Below are 20408 nucleotides of genomic sequence, written 5' to 3' on the forward strand. Positions count from 1 at the left end.
TTTCCCTTTCCTCTCTACCAAGATGGACAAAAATTCATCACTGGAGACAACTTCAGACTCTTACCAGCTTGGAGATGAAACCAGAGGAATCTATATAACAAACCTTACTAAGTAGCCTTTAATCTACCATTAGTTACCCATATACTTGCCTTCCTACAATTTGCCACCCTAGAAACTATAATTCCCTTTCCTTTGTCTTGCAACTTCCCTAAAAATGTATTGTTCCTTTGCTAATATGCTACATAAGCCCGAGTTCTAACCACCCCTTTGGGGTAGTCCTCTCCCCTGTGTATGTACGGTACACATGGTAACAAACTTCTCTTTGTTTTTCTCTTGTTAACCAGTCTTTGGTCAGGCCAGTTGACAGAGCCCCAGCCCCAGAACCTAAGAGGGTACTAGGAAGGAGAATTTTCCCCCTTGACAGTGGCTACTGAGCACTTGAAATGTATCTACGTGTGCTATGAGGTAAAACACACACTAGATTTTGAAGACTTAGAACAATAACAAAAAAGAATGTAAAATATCTCATAAATAATGTTTTATACGAATTACATGTTGAAGTGATACTATTTCAGATATATTGGATAAAATTAATGATTAAGATTAATTTCACCTGCTTTTACTTTTTTCCTGTGGCTACTAGAAAATCAGAATGACCTGACCTACGGTGACACATGTTTTATGTCTACTGGCCAGCTCTGCTTGAGAGGAGACCAGAGACATGCATAGGAGCTGATTTTCTGAGGCCCTTTCACATGTGGCCTGCAGAGTACCCACCTCTCCGGGGTGGACTCCCACACACAGCCTGTTCACCGCTGGGCTGGAGCTGCCTGAATAAATCTGTAAGATCCAGAGAAAGTAAACTGAGGACTGAGAGAGGGTTAAGTAGGGAGGGCAAGAGAGCAAAGGATGGTTTAGGCGAAGGTTACATTTTGACACGAATGTGCAGGGAGGTGCTGTGAGCACTGAGTCCCGAAGCTGACCCCCTGTGCGGAAATGTAATGGAGGAAGATTAGCGGGGCTCAGTTACAGCGGCTGTCACTGAGGCCCTGTGTCCGTGCCCGAGATGAATACTAGGGAAAGTGCATTGAGTGTTCTTGGAAGACAAGTTATAACACAGAGGTTTTATAACCTCACATAAAATTAGGGAAAGGAATTGCTTGTATAAGCATACTGCTTATTCTACAGAAGGCAAATTACAACGTGGTGCCATCTCTGGTCCAACTGGCACCTCCAAACTAACAGGCCGGCAACTATTCCCTTACCTTGGTTAGTTCATTTAGCCTTAAGATATCAGTTTTATTTCCTCCACTAATAATTCTTTGTCTTTCTTCAGCCACATCATCATCTTCATCTATGATAGGCTCCTTAGCGGGCTCGGTAGTCCTAGATGAAGAAAACAGGACAGGGTGGGCTGGTGTACAGAGTCCTTGGCACTGTTCTTTTCCTCTGACATTCTTCCCATTCCCTGGCTTCTGCCCCAGCCTGGCCTTCCACCCCTGTAGGCTTGAACTCTCAAAAGGACTCCCCACAGGAGAGACATTAGGCATTAGGCAGAGAGGGCAAGTGCTCGAGTCCAGAGTCTGCCCTGGGCTCCAGTCCTGGCCTTCCCATGTGTGACTTTGGGCATGTCACCGAACCTCTCCAAACCTCACCTCCCTCAACCATAAGATAGGGAGGGGCTGGTAAGAGCGTGTGCCTCATGGGACTGTGGTGGAGACGCACTTGGCACAGTGTCTGGCATAGAGTCAAGTCTCCTAACCTGAGAACTGTTATCATGAAAAAACCCTTCATCTATGGCAAGCGCTCAGCAAATGATAGTTACTAGTGCCCAAGCCTACCACTTCTTTTAGTCCATCAGGTTATCTCATGCCCCCAACCATAGTTCTCCATCAGCTGTATGTTAAAGCCCTAACTCCTCAGCTGAAATCCAAGAGCCCTGCAGTCAGGCTCCACCTACACTTCCCACCCACTCCCCCATTTATCTCTTGGACTAACTCCTCCGCCAACCATTTGATCTACCCGTGGTCCCCAGCCCATGTTAGCCTTTCCCAGCTCGAGCCCCCGCAGGCATAGCCAGTGGCTCAGTGTTCTCGTTCTCCTGCCCTGCGGAGCAGAATCCTCCTCGTCCTTAAAAGCACAGCGACTTCTCTGAAACCCTCCCTGAACACTTTGACCTCCATGCTTTCCTTCCTTCCTCCCTGGCCATATCCAGTTCATTACTAAGTACTGTCTAACAGACTTCCTACTATTTATCCAATCAACTTCTTTTACTCCATCTCCTAATGCCCCCATTCCTTTTCAGGTTACCACTGTCTCACGCCTGGGTGTCGAAGCAGCCTCCCGTCTGGTCTCTCCCCTTCTAACCCCGGCAGATCATGTCATCCCCCTGAGCAAAACACCCCAACAGCTCTCTTCTGCCCTCAGCCTTAAATTCTAGGTCCTCACCAAGGTGGGGGCATTTCACCACCTGGCTCTGCCCTCCTCTCCAGGCCCATCTCTCATCCCCTTCACCCTCTCCTTTCACGGACATCCTGAACTCCCCACAGGCAGGCATGTCCTCTACCAAGAGCACCTCTTCTTCCTCCCTCTCCTTCCTCTCTTTTCCTGGTTGCTTCTCAGTATGGGCGTGGCTGTCTTCTTGAAGCCATAGACTGTGGAATACTTCTCTGGTCTTCTTTCCGGCCTAATGCGGCACGACACGCTCAATGGTGCTGACACCAGAGTCTGAAGCTAATGAGTCTGTTTTAGTAAATAACTCCTCCCCCTCTCCCGCCCCAGGCCCCCTAAGATGTGGCCAAAGCTGCGGGGGTCCTGTAAGGGCTGAGGCTCCCGTGGACAGTGACTCCTCACACTGTCTCTCCCACACTAGAACCACGTACCGGTCACATTTTATTCTAAGCGTGTTGACACCCATTATCTCATTCAGTCTCTTTCCAACAATTCAATTCCCTGTGGATCAAAACCTAAAGACAAGTCCTCTGAATCTTTATTTACATGTGAGCACATTCAGCCTGAGAGGATGAGAGGATAAGAGACAAGCACTGCCAGGGAAAGCTTCTGAGTGCCCCGTGATTTGCAATCTGGGCCTCTGGGCTGAGCCCAGTAAATGTCAGCCTGGGTTGCAGAGGGGGCTGCCTTCTGGAAAGCTGAGCACCCACTTCAGAATGGTGCAGGGCCTCAGGCAAGAGCATGGGAAGAACGGCACCGCTGGGGTGGGTCAGGGTTGGCAGGAACCCCCTTCTTCCCCAACCAGGGGGGCACAATCACTGCCCCGCCCGCTCCACACTGCACCTGGCTGCCTTCACCCCGAATGTCACCCCCATATTTACTCCCTTCCTTCCCTGCCCTGTGTCCATTCTCAAATCTCTAACTAGCATAGGGGCCCGCTTTGTCTATTTTCTCATGAATGCGTAAATCTATTTCCTAGTACTTTGGATACCAATGAATCATTATCATTTGCAATGCTATGATCCAATATAATATGACTCTCTGTTTCTTAAATGAATAGGATTAAATATTAGTGATTGAAATTAATAGCATTGTATTTTAAACACTTTAAAGTTTAAGCTTTTAAACTTTAAATATACACAAATTCTAATGTGCCTATTTTAATGTACCTCTCCTTGTATTACTCAGAACAAGCCAGGCTTTGAGAGCATAAAAAACTTCATGGAGTGGGGCTCATGAGGAAAGAGATGACTGCTTGGATGTGAAATCAAGTTCCCTGACAGACAGGCACAGGGGCTGGCCTCACCACCCTCAGGGCAGCGGCCGAGCGTACCATAGGCTGAAGAAGAATTGGTTCTGGATGAGGAGGGTCAGGAGGAAGTACACCAACCCCTCTACTGCCATGGCAACCAGGTTCTTCCCAATCAGGTCCCACTGGAACGGATTTCGAGAGTGCTTCTCACCTGGGGATGGAGGCCACCGGAAATTGACAGGAATTAAGTCCACTTAACTGCCCCAGCTGTCCCAAAAGACCTAGTTACAACACTAGGCTCAGCTAGACTAGGCCTTATGCAAGGGATTAAGTCAGAGCCAAAGCCGAGTCTCATACTGGCTCCTCAAGTCAGAGTAGGGAAGAGTAGGAACTGCCCTTGACCCCTCCTAGTCTCCTTAGCCATGGAAACGGAGGCACTCTGATTCCTTCTAGCGTCTGGAAAATCCCAGACCAACCAGGTGCCCCCAGCCCCAGCCCAGGCTGCAGGTCTGTCATAGGAACTCCCACTACAGCCCTCCCGGCCTTGGAGGATTCAGGGCCATGTGACTGCTACCCACCAAACCGGGCATAGACGTCTGTCACAGCCTGGCTCAGTGCCAGGTCAATGAGGCCCCGGCCCAGGCAGAAGTGGGGGAAGATAATGAGCAGCTTCCTCAGCATGGCACTGAACCTGAGCAGAGTCTGAAATACAGAAAAGCAGGACAGTCAGTGATGGAGGCCAAGCTTGGCTGCCCCTTCCTGAGCGCGGTGGGGCCTGGATGCCCTCACGGGCCAGGGCCAGTGAAAGGCCTGCAGCCAGAGGGGACGTAGCCTCCAGGCTGGCTACTGGAGGGATTTGTCAAGCAGATAGGAAGTTTTGGAATACTCACAGGAGGTGCCTCTAGCCGGCAGCCTGCTTGAGGAGCTTTCACCGCAGACTCACTTTGACAGTACACAGGAACCCTCCAAGGCTTTTGTTACCAGGAGATGCAGCTGCTGGGAGTGTGGCCCAAGCTCTCTCTCCTTTGGTACAGCTGTGAGCCACACTGGGGGCTGAGGCTCTGTCACTGGCAATGTATTAGCCTAGCTTGTACCAAACTGGAGAGGGGCCCTGAGCATCTTCTAGCTCTGCTTCTCAGCTCCCACAGGACAGCTACAGCTGTCTGCAACTGTCACCAGCAGAAAAGACGGCTGGAGACTTCCCCCTGGTGTCTGGGTTGAGTTGTGGGGACTCGTCTTCAGGCGGTAGAAGGTGCTTGCTGCCTTAGCCTCAAGTGTCAGTGTCAGGCAGAGGGCACACCGATGGGGTGAGGCTGACCCACTCTTCTGGCCCATCCCTGCTGCACAACCTCCTTCCTCTCCAGCCTCCAAACTTTTGCTTATGGTACCCCATCTCCTTCTATCTGCCCCTCCCCACGGTCTTGCCCCACTACTCCTGGAAGGAACTCTGCTCCTTTGCCTCTAGGCCTTTGCACTTGCAGCTTCTATTAACCATTGCTATTAGCTGGAAAGAATGCTCTTTCCCCTCCTGCTCTCTGGCAGATTCCGGCCCTTCTTTAGAAAGCTGGCTCAAATAACCCCTTCTCTCATAAGCCTTTTCAGATTCCCATGGTAAAATATCCAATCCTCTCTTACAGGACTTACCACATTGCCATGATTAATTATTTTTTTTACCTGCCTATTTTCTGCACTAGTCAGTGGTCCCCAGAGAACAGGAACTGGGCCCAAATCATTTTGGTGTCCTTCCTAAACACCTTACACATGATTAGTTCATAGGAGGTACCTCATTGTTTATTAAATGGGATAATAAAATCCTACTTATTTCAGGCCATGCTCAAACTGAATTCCTCTACCAAGATCCTCTTGATGCCCACAGTCCAGCTGTTTTGGCCCACTCTGGTCTGTAGTGTTTTATCTGTCTTGCTCCTTTGAGGTTCTGCCATACACTGTCTTATGGAATGTCACGTACCATAGTTTATATCAGTTCCTAACTTGGTGAGCAGGTCATTTACTGACTGGAAGGGGAGTTCCTGGGGCCACGCTCATTTATATCAGCACATCCATCATATGGTGCTTACCCAGTGGATGCCTCTGGGACCTGCGGAGCCTCCTGTGGCACCCTGGGAATTTCTGCAGCATCTGTCTATTCCACAGTTTAGGTGAAAGAAACTAGCTTTTTTTTTTTTTTTTTTTAATGCAGGGGAGGGGGTGTGCTCAGTAATTGTTGGCTAAATGAGTGCAGCCCGCAGGAGGGAGGATGTTTTGAGTTGCTTTAAGCTATTTAATTATTCCGAAGTAACACGCTCTCTTAAGACTTAGTGAGCTGTGAGCCTGTGACAAGAACAGCTCTGAAGAGCAGCATTTTCAGTCTTCCAGGATGCTCTGACCATTGGCAGAGTCTGTATTCTCATCCACCTCCCTTCTCGGGTCTGACTGTGACATGGTACTTTTTTTTTTATCAGTCATGGGACAGATGGGGTTTTGCTTCTTGTTTAGTGGCCACAGAAAGCCTGACAAGGTCAGGGAAAGAGTTGCTCTCAGGAGGCCATTGGACTGGGTGGTTAGTGCAGCTTTGCTTTGGGTCTTCCCAGCATGGCCCAGAGGCAGGAGTGGGGACAGGGGCCACAGGTCATCTGTGCAGATGCTCTGGCTGGTACCAACCCTCTCAACTTCAAAGACCTGCTGAGAGAGGGAAAGGCTAGAGAGGTGCTGGGGACACAGGCACACAGGAGAGCCCACCAATCCCTGGGTTTGTTCCCAGGACAGTCACGTCCAGGGCTCAGACACAGGGGCTGGGAGAGGGAGTGTGGAGCAAAGACAACCCTGTAGTCACCACCACTGTTTTTAGGATTCATTCTTGTCAGTTCTTTCTGGGCAAGGAGAAGTCTGGGGGTGTGAAAGGGACAACTGAACTTCATAGCTCATAAAAATGAGGCACTCAGCACTACAAATTCCTAACCCTAACCTCAGGATTAATTTTCATGTACAATAGTATATGTTACTCTGTCACAATATATGTAAGAAATTGGGAGAAAGGTTATATATGTATTTGCTTATGTGTCTCCAGAACACATAAGAAACTCATACGAAAGGTTGTCTCTGGAGAAGAGAACTAGGTGAGTGGGAAACAGGAGTAGGAAGGAGACTTTTCATTGTACGCCTTTCTGTTCTTTTTAAATTTTGAAATCACATGAATGCCTTACCTGTGTGTGTGTGTGTGTGTGTGTGTGTATAAAACCTAACACCCAAAATCCCCAAGGAAACCTTCTTGAAGAAGTAAGAAGATCTAAAAGCTTAGGATTATGAAAGGTCATTTATAACTTGCAGAAAGGGCTCAGAAAACCATGACACTCAGAGCACACAAATGAACAAGGAGCTTAAAGAAAAAAAGAAAGGAAGGAAAGAAGGGAAGGAGGGAAGGATAAAGGAAAGGAAGAAGCAACATTCATTTATACACTAAGATTGTACAGACACAGTGCTTGCCTCTGGCTCTGCTTGACCCTCACACTCTCCAGTATCCGAATAATCAAACAAAGAAGCTGAGAAAGTCATGCTTACCCCGTTATTCTCAAATAAGTCCAAGATGAAGGTGATGGCACTGCTGTTGATGCCGATGAACAGATTAGCACAAGATAAGGCCACATAGGCTGTGCTGGGGACATCAAACAGGAAGGATGCTGGGTACATCATGGGAATGACTGCCCATCTGTGTGAAATGACACAACGCAGTGGATGGAGTTCCAATTTCCATTCCATCTACTGTACCCCTAGATATAATGCATTCCCCTCTCACATGGGGTGGTATGTTTGAACTGGTGAGAGTCCTGGGGAAACCGAAGAGATACTTCTTCCCTTGGTTTTTGCTCTTCATCTTTGAATGGAGATAACAATGCCTTTTCTGACCACCTCAGGGAGTTGTTGTGAGAAGCAAAAGCTGTGAATGTACTTTGTAAATTATAAAGCCTTACATAACATAGGAGTGTTCTTCCCACTCTAGTCTGGCTCAGCAAAGCTGGGCTGAGATCCCAGCAGGCTCATGGTTCATTGTAGCTGACGTGTCACATTCACACTGGTTCCTGAATTCTCTGTTTCCAAGAGAGATGAATGGAGACCATTGCTCTGGCGAGACTCTATTGGCCCCCCAAAGGTAGGGCCAGGTATCATGATCTCCATTTTACAGATGAGGAAACTGAGGCCCAAATGGGCTGAATTACTTGCCAATAGTTACATATATAGTAAGTGGTGGGCCTGGATATAAAGTTGCATGCTCTATAATTCTACTGGATTTAATCCCCGTGTTATCCTCTGGCCCTGACCCAGAGCGGCTTTTCAGGTGCAGTCTCCCATGTGCAAATAGCCCTTGGCTGGTACAGGAGACACTGAGATGGACGGACTGGCCACAGATGAATGAGAGTCAGAGCTGAGTGAGGAAGTGGGGAGTGATGGATTCCCAGACTTTGGTCAGGTCACAGTTTGAGCGGAAGAAGATTAAGATTCAAGCCCTGTGGGGCGTCTCCATTGTACCCTAGTGGATGAGTAGACTGAACTGCAGGAACCCCTCTGTGCGTGGAGTTGGAGACAGAAGCCAGACAGATTCCTGATCAGCAGCCGCAGACCCTGCTGGGAGCCGGAAGCTGACCTTGGCACTGGAAACCCTGGTTTTCTGTCAGAACTGCAGCCTCCTCCCCTGGCTTCCCTTTGGCAACATTAGCTAATGGCCCACACAACTCACCCGTACAGCATGAGCAGTGCGACCAGGGCTGGAAGATTGTCTGAAGAAGTGTAGGCTTTCTTCTGAAACCCGATGAAGATGCCCACCACCAGTGCAGCGCTCACAGTGTAATTCATCTTGAAGAGAGAAGAAGGGAGGGAGGCACTTAACCCTCTGCACCTCTGCTTCCTGTTCTGCAAAATGAGGGCTGGGCCAGCCTCCTCCAGCACTTATGTTTTGGAATTCTGATTCTATTCCTCTAAACATTTCTTGGCTAGTGAATGTATATTAAGTTGTCCTTAGTCCTCCTACCCCATGCCACCCCCGCCTCCCTACACAGGAGGGAGGGTACAGTCTGTATCTTTTGAAAGAATGAATTATAAAATTCCACCTGATCTCTCCGTCTCTCCTTCCAATCGATCTCAAAGTCCCATTGATTCTACTTTCTAAGTATGTCTCCAGAATTCAGAAAAACTTAAAGTATAATCCTTGGCCTCACATCACTTCCTCACTTCCCCACTTCCCTTCATACAGAATTAAGTCCTAAAGCCAGCAGGCTCGACAGGGAAATGTGGGCAGCCACGGTGTGGGGAGGGGAGGAGTCAGAGTGGTCCCAAGCAGAATGAGGACCTAAGAAGGGTGAGAAGGGCATCCACGGAGGTGGACTGGTGTGCGGTGTTGGAGCCCCAGTGGGGTCAGGAGGGTGTCTTTACAGGGGGCTGACCTGTTGCGGGATATCAGAGCCACCATGCTGAGCCATCAGAACAGCATGAGGAGGACCTGCGCATGGCGGGTGGCTGGAGCAGGGAGAGGAGCATGTCCACATAGGGGAGAGGGTGAGGGCAGAGATGGGGGACTTATTACACACAGGTGTACTGCTCAGGTAGGTATGTGAGGCAGGGGCAACAGAAACCAGGTTCTCACTTGTGGAGAAGGGAGTTAAAAATACGGAAAGACAGAAAACCTGAGGGAGCCTGTGGTGCTGGATTGGAACTAGTGGTTTTAGTGAGTGTTTTGTTCAGTGTATAGATAGACAGAGAAGTATAGATGTACATGTGTGTATGTCTGTGTATGTACCTGCATATCTCACCTAGTTCTCTCCACTGAGAAGGCCTGGGACCAGTGAATATATCTAACACCGAGATCTTGGTTTTTGAGGGACATTTTCCCCTGGAAGGAACCAGAGCTCCTTGGGGGAGATGGTTGATTCCAGGGTAGGGCTGTGGGGAGGAACATCTTGCTGGGCAGAGGACTTGGAGGTACTCAACGAATGTGGGGACACAAGTCAAGAGGGCACAGGAGCCAGCTTGAAGGGGCTCCAACTGGCCAGACTGGGGATAATCTGAGCACCAAATTCAGTAAGAATGGTATCAGATTGTAGTCTGTTGATTAACACAGGAACCACAACTCTATACAGGCATAAATAAATACATGAATAAATGGAAAGCTTGATAACAAACAAACAGGATATTTACATAACTTCAAAGTACATCTCTCTAAATTCTTATTAATTATAAGGAAAGAAGTAACTTTACAGTGAAGAAGCTCAGCAGACACCATATTAATCAAGTAATTGACGTGACCATCATCAGTAACAGGACAAATTGAAATCAGAAGCTACCTGACAGGATGCAGTGAGCAGGACAGAGCATCCCTTCATGAAACTGCTGCCATGACCCGAATGCAATCATGAGGAAACATCAGGCAAACCAAAATTAATGGATTTTCTGCAAAATAACTGGCCTATGATCTTCAAAAGTGTCAAGTCATGAGTGTCAAGGAAAGACTGAGAACAATCCCAGGCTGAAGGAGACTAAAGAGTCAGAACAACTAAATGCAATGCATGATTTTGAGCTAGCTATTTTTCTATAAAAGGCATTATTAGGGCAATTGATGAAACTTGAGTGGGGTCTGAGGATAAGATGGAAGTGATACATCAGTGCTAGTTTCCTGATGTTGACAGTTGCGTTGTGATTGTATAGGGTGAGTCCTCGTTTGTAAGAGGTACACATTGGAGGTGCTGGGGTGTGTATGTGTACGTGTGTATGAAGGGGCATCTTGTTTGGAAGTTACTCTCAAATGGCTGAGGAAAATAGTTTTGAACGGTGTTTACAAGGTTCTGTAAGTTTGTGGTTGTTTCCTAATTTAAAAGAAAAGAAAAACAGATGATATATAAAAAATAAGAACTTACAACATCGTATATGCGCTGCATGAATGATATAAACAATGAGTATTTGTTCATTTATTCAACAGTGGCCCCCAGGCCAATGTTACCTCTTTACCATTGGCTAAGGAGGGTGCTTAGCTCTAATACCATAGCTCCTTGAGTTCAGATTCCAGGCCAGCCTTAAAATTCTAGACCATCAGGAAGCCTGCTGGCATCACAGTCACTGTCTCCAAACCCGTCATTAGGCTGCCAAGTGCCTACTTTGCTAGTATCATCTCCCATTCAGATACCCATTCTGTCCTTCTGTTCACCAATTTCTCCTTAGGCTCAGAGATCTCTGTCTGTAGTCAGGCACACACATGGGTCAGCCCCAAGTGTTAATTCTATTCCTTGTCTTAAAAAAAAAAAGTAGAGGAGCTAGTGAGCCTAGCTCCTCTCATGTTTTAAGCACAGGGCCAACTTGGGTGGCTGCAAGGGATGTTCTCATCCAAAGTGAGGTTTATTGTCTCTGACCTCCTCCCCATGTGTTCATAAGTGTTTCCTCATGTAGACAGAAGAGAGGAGGGAAGATTAGTTGGTACTGATGATTTCTGGCTTAATATTGTTAAGTGATGGCTGCTTAGTAAGTTGAGTAAGATATTTGCCATCATTATTAAAAGCCATAGTGGACAAGGTTGTTTGTGTTGGTCTCCATCGTGATATACATTATTATCACCATGAAGTGGAGACTCAACGTTAGTCTTAGAATGTTGAGATAAAACAAAACATCTTGTTCCCTGAGACGCCTGGAATAGACTGGAGTTAGTGTCATAACAACTCCCACATTATAACCAGGCCTTCACTGTCAACTCATTTTGACCCTGTGGCCTGTTGTAAGGTAACCCATCCTGCCCCCTCTCTTCTCCCACCAATCCTGATTGTGAGAGAGGTGGTAGTCTGCTGTTGATTTGATAAATGATTTTTTCTTCATGTTCCCCCAAGTGGTAGCTAATCTAATATAATGAAGTTCTGGTTGGGTAGGCAAAATAAGGCCACTGGATAGGGTTCCCAGATTTAGCAAATAAAAATATAGGATGCCCAACTAAATTTGAATTTCAGACAAACAACCAATAAATTTTTTAGTGTAAGAATGCCATATTTGGGGGGGGATTAGGATATACTTATACTAAAAATTGTTCATTGTTTTATCTGAAATTTAAATTGAACTGGGTGCCCCTTATTTATCTGGCAACTCTACCACAGAGCAGTTTCCAGTTTACCTCTTTGAGGGTGGGGTGGGACCTAACAAGAGGATGAAGGGTGAAGGGCCTCTTGATATCATCTCTTCAGCTCCTGGTTATTCTCAGGAAGGCCAGCCTCAGTGCTGCAGAGCAGTGATTATTTGGTGCATCGGAAAGCCCCTTGTGCAGGGCCTACAGAGTTCCCACTCAGCAGTTGCTAAGGCTGTGCCCTGCATCTTTCCCCAGCTTGGGCCCTGGGCACATCACCTTCCAGCAGCCCCGGCCGTATGAGAGCCCCACCCTGCCACATCCTTTCAGTCAGAGCACACACAAACGCCCACCCACCTTGGGCCCACGGGGGCGAGGGAGGTGCTAGGTCCTGATACTTACAATGTCCCAGAGGAAGTTGGTCAGCCAGTAGGTGGTGGGGCTCACTCCACTGACAAACTGGAGGTGCTTAGCTTTGTTCACCCTCTCCTGGATCAGATAAAGGACAAAGCTGGCAGGGACGAAGGACATGGCAAAAATCACACAGATGGCCACCACAGCATCCACAGAAGTGGTGAGCCTGCAGAAGGACGGGAGACAGAGGGAGAGAGGTGAAGGAGGAGCAGAAGCTGGAGAAGAACAAGGTTAGGCTCTCGGAAGCCCTGACCAGTGCCAGGGAGCCGCTTCCAGAATCCCCTTCCCTGGCCTGAAGCTTGTCATCTCACTCAACTGTGTAAATCAAACTGGGTCAAGGGTAAATGGATATTTGTGCATTTCCTGTTCTAGGTTAATGTTGAATATTAAGGTTAATGTCAAATATTGTCCCCTGTTAATATAAAAGTCTAGATACATTTTCTTTTTATTACATTTTCTAATTATTTGTTGATTGTGTATAGAAACGGATTTGTACATTAATCTCATGCACTGCAATGCTCTTATTAGTTCTAATAATTTGTCTATAGATACTCTTGAATATTTATGTAGATAGTTATAGGGTCTGTGAAAAGGAATACATTTTTAAAAGAAAGATTTATCTTTATTTAAATTATCTTGTTAAATCATGCTTTCAAGAAACATCATAACATATGAAAATGTTACGTTATAACATAAATTTAAGTAAAAAGGGAACAGGCTGATTATACAGGATCTTGGATCTTATTCACTCTTTCCCAGATCAGATAGAAAGCATCTGGCTAAGGGGGAAAGTGTGGGCTGAAATCCAACCCAACCTTCACATACAAGCCATGCACTCTGGTGTAAGCCAGTGCCCACCTTGAGAAAGGAGCACCTTTTACTAATTCCCACAAAGGCACCATATGTGCTAGTTGCTGCCCTGTTAAAATTACAAGTAGTTTGATCCACACACACACTAAGATTAGAACAAATTACTGGAAGGAAACACCCAAAAATGTTTAGAGGAAACACCCTAAACTGTGTTGGGTTATAAATACTAAGTTCTTAAAACTCTATTCTATAAACTTTATTTAATGAACATGTACTATGTTATATACTACTTTTATAATCACAAAAGACTCCTCTCTCATATTTCATATTCAAGAGGCTTGGCAGGAGGTATAGAAACGTGGGCTAAGTGAGAATGGACGTAGACTACTTTTCCTCAGTCTAGGGCCTCAGAGGGTGTCCTGAGGAAGGTCCCAAGGGCCCAGGACCCACCCAAGTTTAGCCACGACCCTGGGCACGTTCAGGGCACTTGGAGTATACTGAGTCCCCTAACTGCCTTCCAGAAGGAGTTTGCTCTAACAAAGGCATTCTCACCAAATGTAGGCCTCGAATAAGACAAACATGCTACAAATTGCAAAAGAGTGAGGTTTTTACTGCTTGAAGCTGAGCCTAGGCTTTAGGAAGGTAAGGAAGGATCAAGTTGACGTGTCCAAAGCCTGACTGACTGTTTGCGGGAAATTACCGGAATCTAAGATAATTACTACTGGGGCAATGAAAGATTTACTGAACTTCCCAGTTCCTGGCAATCATTTTGCATACTGGAAAGGAGAATATTTGTGTAAGCTCCAGGAGCAATGTGTTATCAAGAGCCAAAAGGGAATGGAACCAAACATATGCTTACTTTCCAAATAAATATGAGGAGAAAGAATGGCCAAGCAGTTTGGCACACGAAGTCTTATGTTCGTGTGTGTATGTGTGTGATTAAACAAGCTTGCCATCCAGTCCAGCAGCTTCTGCTAGTGAAATTCCTCTCGGGATGTTTAGAGTGGAGAAGGTGACTAGAAAGCTGTGAGTCCGGGGCCGCAGTAGCTTACACTGTAATTTCGGAGAGCTGCTCCTTGGTCAGGTTCAGAGGGTGGCTTACAACGGTGATGCCATACTCCTCGGGGTTCCTGTCCTCATGCAGGCTGGCCCGTAAGATGGCGTTGTGGGCCACGTTGAGGAAGCTGACCAGGGCATGCCAGCCTTTGTTGTTAAACCACACCTAGAGAGTGGAGATGTGGCTTTGTTAGGCTCTGCCACTACACAGGAGACTCTGCACTAACAGCAGCTGTTTAAAGGAAAAATGAGCTGCAGGAAAAAGAATGTGAGAGGCAGGAAGGTTTTGGCCACTGGGAGACATTCCATGCCAGATTTAAACAGGAGGAGGGATGGAATTTAATTAAGCTAGGAAAATAAAAATAAAACAACCAGCTCACATGAGTTTTCAGCTCTAGGACAGATTGTGCAGGGCCAATACCTTAATGTTGTCTTCAGTTTCTAGATGTTTCAAGAAAGCAGACATTTCTTTAGAGGCTTCTCTGGTGATAGGGCCCTGGAAAACCATAATAAACAACCAAGAGGTTTTTCCCCCCCCCCCCCTTCCCTTAGCACTCATGATCATTTCTATTTCATGATAACTAGCAAGTTGAAAGTCCTACAAAATCTCCGGTCTGTTTACATACCCCGCTCACATTCATTAACTGGCCAAGGTCACTTAAAAATCCAACAAGGGCTTCTCCAGTGACAGGGGGAGCAGGGAGCTTTCCTCCAATGGAAATTCCTCCGTACCTGACAAGGGAACAAGAAGTCCTCAGACCTGTGCCATGAACCATGTGTGTGTGCCTCGTGGTTGCCAGAGCTCTCAGTTTCTGTAGGAAAGTGTGTATTTTTGCAGGAATTGTCTGGCCCATCGGGAAACATAGCTCCCCTTTACAAACCAGCTTTAACATCTTCCTCACTGCCTCCAGGACTGACCCCTTCTGAGCCTGGTGTCTGCGTACCTCTCCAACCTCACTCCTTCTCAAGCCTTCCCTCCACTGGCCCATTCCGGCCATGCAATCATTTCCAGAGCTCCCAGTGGTCCAGGCTGCCACTGCGTCGCTCTGCCTTCGCAAGGCTCCCAGTTTCCCCGGGTGCCTTTCCAGCTCATCTGTCCTATGTGATCTTCTCTTTGAGGTCTTCCCTGACTTTCTCCCACCCTTACCAGTGGTTCTTTTTCTGTGCTGCTTCTGTACTTTGCAGGTACTTCTGTTGTGCTGGATTCATCGAAACTGGTCCAGTCCCCCCATGCCTCTCTTGATGCTTCTCACCCACCCCTGCCTTGACTCCTGCCCTAGTCCTTAAATGGATCCTAGCCTTGGGTCTCTCCCACGCTAACTTATCTTCCACACTGCTCTGGAAGTCTTCAGTAAAGGTGCTCAAACACTGGCCTGGGCGTGTCACTCTCTGGCTTAAAACCCTTCAATGGCGGCATAAAAGCTAAACTTCTCAACAAACAAAATTAATTTGTTGGATAGGCAAGGCAGAGGAGAAGAACTTTATTTCCCAGGGACTCAACTTGTCCCCCCACCTTTCTGCTTCAGCGGAGGCCCCTCACTTCCCTCTCGGGAACAATTCTAAAAGCTGAATTTCACTTTTATGGTCTAGAATTTGCCCAGGAAGTCAAGTCAACATCAGCTCTGCATTCATTCTAAAGGCCCTGTTCCTGAGGGAGCCCGGGAGGCGGGCTCACTCCTAGACCATCCCTAGAGGATCGCAACCTTGGGCACCGTGTGAACCTTCAGGATGCCTCAGGAACGGGGTGAGTCTGGGGCTGGGCCAGACGCCCCGAAGCTTAAAAGGAATGGGCCAAGGAGTGCCAGGGCTTAGGTTACATGTGCTCTTGTTCTAAACTGTTATTTGCTTGGAGGTTTTAGAACCTTCCTGGAGTGAGAGTGCTCTGGAATTCCTCTTCAGGGAACACCACCTCTCATTTATGCCCTCCAAGGAGATCTACTGCTGAGCATCTTCTGGGCCCAGGGTGTGTGTAGCCATGTATCCTTCAAGACATGTCTTATGAATTCCTGAGCACATACAGAACAGCTCATCCACATGACTTTGAGGTGTGGCTTTTTTATGTGCAATGAATTTAAATAGATCACTCTGAGATTTTAATTTCTTACAAAAATAATTTCTTACCTCTGTTCATTGACCCAGTATTTGCTCTTCAAACTGAAAGCCAAAACAAATCATACAATGAATACAACAAATATGCAGTAGTGTTAACTTTCTTCCCCAAACACTCACTGGGGTCTCCCAGTCTTCAGGGGCATTTTTTGCATTTCCTGATGTCCAAGCAATGTGGAAACCTGCCAGGCCAGGGGCCGAGCCTGAACAAATATGTAGAGAAAGGACTAATTTTTTCCAATCCTGGTTGTCCAAGTCACATCCTGCCTGCAGGGCTTTCTGGGTGGCCCTCTTGTAAGGTCACTTGTCAGATGACCTGGACCCAGAAAATATGGCAACGACCATGCCAGCATGGAGTGAAGGCTGCAGCCCTCCCCTCTTCCACCCTGTAAGAACGAGACTTTCATAATCACCTGCACACTTGGAGGAAGTTCTGAATTACTCCTAGCCCAAAGTTAAGCGACTGACTTCCAGTCAATCAGGGGCAAACTTACAAGATAGGAAACACGCAGACACCAACTCTAGTCCTCACAGTTCAGCCCCATGAACTATCATTGTCATTAAGCACAAAATCCAAAATTCCATATTGCAAATTTGCTGCTGAGAACAAAGTGTGGGATGGTCATTGTTTACTGCATTATTGAATAGATTCTATGCACCCTGTTTTTATTTTTGTGCTTGGAGGCTGTTCTTCATTTTGCTAACTGCTGGCTTGGCGCTGCCTGCTCAACAGCTGCTTTCACCATCTGCAATGTGTTGTAGTTAGCTGAGTCCATTTATCCCTTGCTGAGGGACTGGGAGGGAAAGTAACTGTAAATACTACTAAAATTAGACAGTATGTCTTATTTTAAAGTTCCAGAGAACATGGGGCCCAGATCAGGGTACTCTATAATCCTCTCTCCATAGCATGCTCTTGTCATGCTGCTTGCTCTGATGGGACTGCTGAAGCAGTCCTGGGGTGGGGCTGGTGAGAACAGTTGCAGAGCTGCATTTGAAAGGGCAGTGATACAGATGATAATTCACAGTTAGAGTGTGACAGGTGCAGTTAACCTGGACAACCTGTGGGCTCATGCAGACTATCCTAACTGCCTCTCTCCTATCTTCGTCTAATTGTTTCCTTTCTCCTTTTTGCTTCTTACTTTTCCCTCTCGCTTCTCTCTTTGTCTCTACCATTTCCCCTTACTCTCCTTCCTCCCTTCAAACTTCACCTCTGTTTTTTTAACTGATTAAAATATGAGGCAACTCTGTTTTTCAACTAATTAAAATATGAGGCTGTATTTTGGACAAATTCTATACTTTCTTATTTTACTTGTAATAGTGCATGGCTTAAACGTTAACTGCTTGTCCTAAACAAAATAAAAAACAAAGCAAGAGCAATCATAAGTTGCATTCGACTTGTATATGCCTCCATTGCTTTTTCTACTGGATGAGGCTCTCAAATTAGGAAAAAGAAAAAATTCCACTGCCCTGATTGTTGATAAATCATGAAAGGAAATTATCTTCTGTCCCTAGTTAGTATTTCCCACAGGGAGTCAGGATGAAAAGTATAGAAAGGTCTCTTCTTACCTGCTTCGTATAAGAGCAGGATACGTTTTTACCAAGAAGTCGGAGATGTTCCTGCCTGTAAGGTCTTGTAGAATTTCAGTGCTGCGCTGTATTCTCTGAGGCAATGAGATATCTGCATTAATTACTTTGGAATTTGAGGTGAAACTTCTTGTTCTTTTCCAAAAATTATTTATAGACTCAGCTACTGGGAAAATACTAAGTAAAGCACTGGCATCTCCCCGGCTCCCATAGCAATGATGTGGGAGTCACCTTCGAACCCTCTCTTTTCTTTATTCCACTGATGACACAGGACAGTGCTCACTTCAAAATAAATCTCCAGTCCATCAGCATCTCTCCAGTTCTACCACTATCATCCTAAACCAAGCCTCCACCTACATGTCACCTGGATCTCCACAGACACTTCCAAACCGGTCTCCGGTTCCACCGTGGCCCTGCACAATCCATTCTCCATTCATTAGCCAGACTGAGCTTAACAATATCAATTAGAACATCCCATTTGCCTTGCTGACCACACTCCAGTAAACCCTGGGATCAGATCCAAATTCATTACGGAGGCTGAGCTCACCTGCTGCTACCCACACCCACCACCCACCTCCCCACTTCTTCTCCCTGTTTCTCAAACGCACACCCCTCATTCCTGCTGTCGTTCTGCACTTGGCAGCAGCTCCCTCTGCCTGGAATATCTTCCCTGGACAACCTCTCATGGCTAACTTGTCATCATTCAAATCTCAGCCCAAAGTTTATTCCTCAGAGAAGCATTTTCTATTTCTAGTCACATACTGTAGTATTGTCTTCACATCTTCGTCTCTACCTGAAATTTTCTTCCCAATTATTCTGTTTACTTGTTTTCATCCGTTACCCTCTTTTGGATACAAATTCTGTGAGAGCCAGAACTTTTTCTGACTTGTTAGCTGTTGTGTCCCCAGCACCGAGAATAGTACCTGGCATATAGCTGGCACCATACATTTTGACATGAATGAAAGAATTCAAACAGTGCATTACAATTTACAAATCACTTTCAGAATACATCTAGAAGAACTCCAAGTTAATCAGAAGATCTTAGAGAATTCAAAAGTGCATGAGCCCTGGTGTGATTCTGTCCTGCGCGACTGTTCCCTGGCACAGTAGTCTTTTATCTCCGTCTGCCTTCTCTCCCACCTAAGTGCATGCCACCAACTCATGGAAGATTTGATGGACATGGACATGAGCCCTCTGAGGCCCCGGAACTATCTTTTTGGTTGTGAACTAAAGGCCAACAAAGATGATCACTTTAAGGTGGATAATGATGGAAGTGAGCACCAGTTATCTTTAAGAACGGTCAGGGGCTTCCCTGGTGGCGCAGTGGTTGAGAGTCCGCCTGCCGATGCAGGGGACACGGGTTCGTGCCCTGGTCCGGGAGGATCCCACATGCCGCGGAGCGGCTGGGCCCGTGAGCCATGGCCGCTGAGCCTGTGCGTCCGGAGCCTGTGCTCCGCAACGGGAGAGGCCACAACAGTGAGAGGCCCGCATAACGAAAAAAAAAAAAAAAAAAAAAAAAAAAAAAAAAAAAAAAAAAAAAAAAAAGAACGGTCAGTTTAGGGGCTGGCGCAAAGGAGGAATTGCACGTTGTCAAAGCAGAGGCGATGAATTATGAAGGCAGTCCAATTAAAGTAACACTGGCAACTTTGAAAATGTCTGTGCAGCCAACAGTTTCCCTTGGGGGCTTTGAAATAACACCACCTGTGGTCTTACGGTTGAAGTGTGGCTCAGGGCCTGTGCATATTAGTGGACAGCACTTAGTAGCTGGGGAGGCAGATGCAGAGTCAGAAGATGAAGAGGAGGATGTGGCACTCCTAAGTATATCTGGAAAGCGTTCTGCCCCTGGAAGTGGTAGCAAGGTTCCACAGAAAAAAGTAAAATTTGCTGCTGATGAAGATGAAGATGATCATGAAGATGACGACGATGATGATGAAGATGATGATGACTTTGGTGAGGAGGAAGCTGAAGAAAAAGCTCCAGTAAAGTAATCTGTACAAGATATTCCAGCCAACAATGCACAAAAATCAAACCAGAATGGAAAAGACTCAAGACCATCAACACCAAGACCAAAAGGTCAGGAATCCTTCAAAAAAAAAAGGAAAAAACTCCTAAAACACCGAAAGGACCTAGCTCTGTAGAAGACATTGAAGCAAAAATGCAAGCAAGTATAGAAAAAGAGCATTGAACAATCCTGGGCACTACTGGTAAATGAGGCCCAAAGATGGGGAGGGGGGAAAAGGAGAGACAAATATAGTCCAAACTGAGTATCATCAACAAACCAGACTGAAGTCTTCTATTTTCATCTCAGTCCCCTTTCCTGATTTGCCCCCTTCCAGGCTAGAAGCAATCTCTTGATCTCCTAAAACACTTTCTTTTGACTGCTGTGATTCAGTGAACCTTATACTTTGCTTTCTATTGCTTGTGGATTTGCCTCACCTCTTTGACCATGTTTTAATCACCTTTGTATCTCCCTAGCTGCTCAATAAATATTTGAATCAAAAAAAAAGTGCATGAGTTTGGCCACCAGGTGGCAATATCACTTTAAATTTGGGAATACAGGGCGTTTAGTTTCTGGTGAATCATGAACCTGCGGCATCAAGGGTGCCGCCCAGAGGCAGCCGAGGAAATTTCTGGCAGTGTTACACC

At 46.4% G+C, this 20408-nt stretch overlaps 2 protein-coding genes across 2 annotated transcripts in view; one reads left to right on the forward strand and one right to left on the reverse strand.

The window, feature by feature from the left end:
• ABCA4 (ATP binding cassette subfamily A member 4) overlaps positions 1-20408 on the reverse strand; it is a 123940-nt gene that overhangs the window by 12915 nt on the left and 90617 nt on the right. Inside the window, exons 31-42 of the mRNA XM_067025434.1 lie at positions 17745-17839; positions 16191-16223; positions 14696-14801; positions 14491-14565; positions 14066-14235; positions 12192-12369; positions 8436-8551; positions 7262-7409; positions 4282-4405; positions 3785-3914; positions 1266-1386; positions 778-840 (exon numbers count right to left, since the gene is read on the reverse strand). Of these exons, the coding sequence (XP_066881535.1) occupies positions 778-840; positions 1266-1386; positions 3785-3914; positions 4282-4405; positions 7262-7409; positions 8436-8551; positions 12192-12369; positions 14066-14235; positions 14491-14565; positions 14696-14801; positions 16191-16223; positions 17745-17839 (1359 nt within the window). The remainder of the gene's footprint in view (positions 1-777; positions 841-1265; positions 1387-3784; positions 3915-4281; positions 4406-7261; positions 7410-8435; positions 8552-12191; positions 12370-14065; positions 14236-14490; positions 14566-14695; positions 14802-16190; positions 16224-17744; positions 17840-20408) is intronic.
• Positions 18924-19900, forward strand: LOC131760199 (nucleophosmin-like). Its single transcript, XM_067040166.1, has 3 exons — positions 18924-19054; positions 19306-19746; positions 19828-19900. Exons 1-3 carry the CDS (start codon positions 18924-18926, stop codon positions 19898-19900), a joined length of 645 nt encoding a protein of 214 aa, XP_066896267.1.

The sequence above is a fragment of the Kogia breviceps genome, chromosome 1 (assembly GCF_026419965.1).
Source record: "Kogia breviceps isolate mKogBre1 chromosome 1, mKogBre1 haplotype 1, whole genome shotgun sequence".
Taxonomy (NCBI): domain Eukaryota; kingdom Metazoa; phylum Chordata; class Mammalia; order Artiodactyla; family Physeteridae; genus Kogia; species Kogia breviceps.

Bases quoted from the DNA above. Each gene is read 5' to 3' on its own strand.
- LOC131760199 (XM_067040166.1), top strand. From the start codon at position 18,924: ATGGAAGATTTGATGGACATGGACATGAGCCCTCTGAGGCCCCGGAAC. The intron at 19,055-19,305 runs AAGAACGGTCAG...AAAAAAAAAAAA, and splicing joins AGTGAGCACCAGTTATCTTT to AAGAACGGTCAGTTTAGGGG. The intron at 19,747-19,827 runs GTAATCTGTACA...ATCAACACCAAG, and splicing joins GAAGAAAAAGCTCCAGTAAA to ACCAAAAGGTCAGGAATCCT.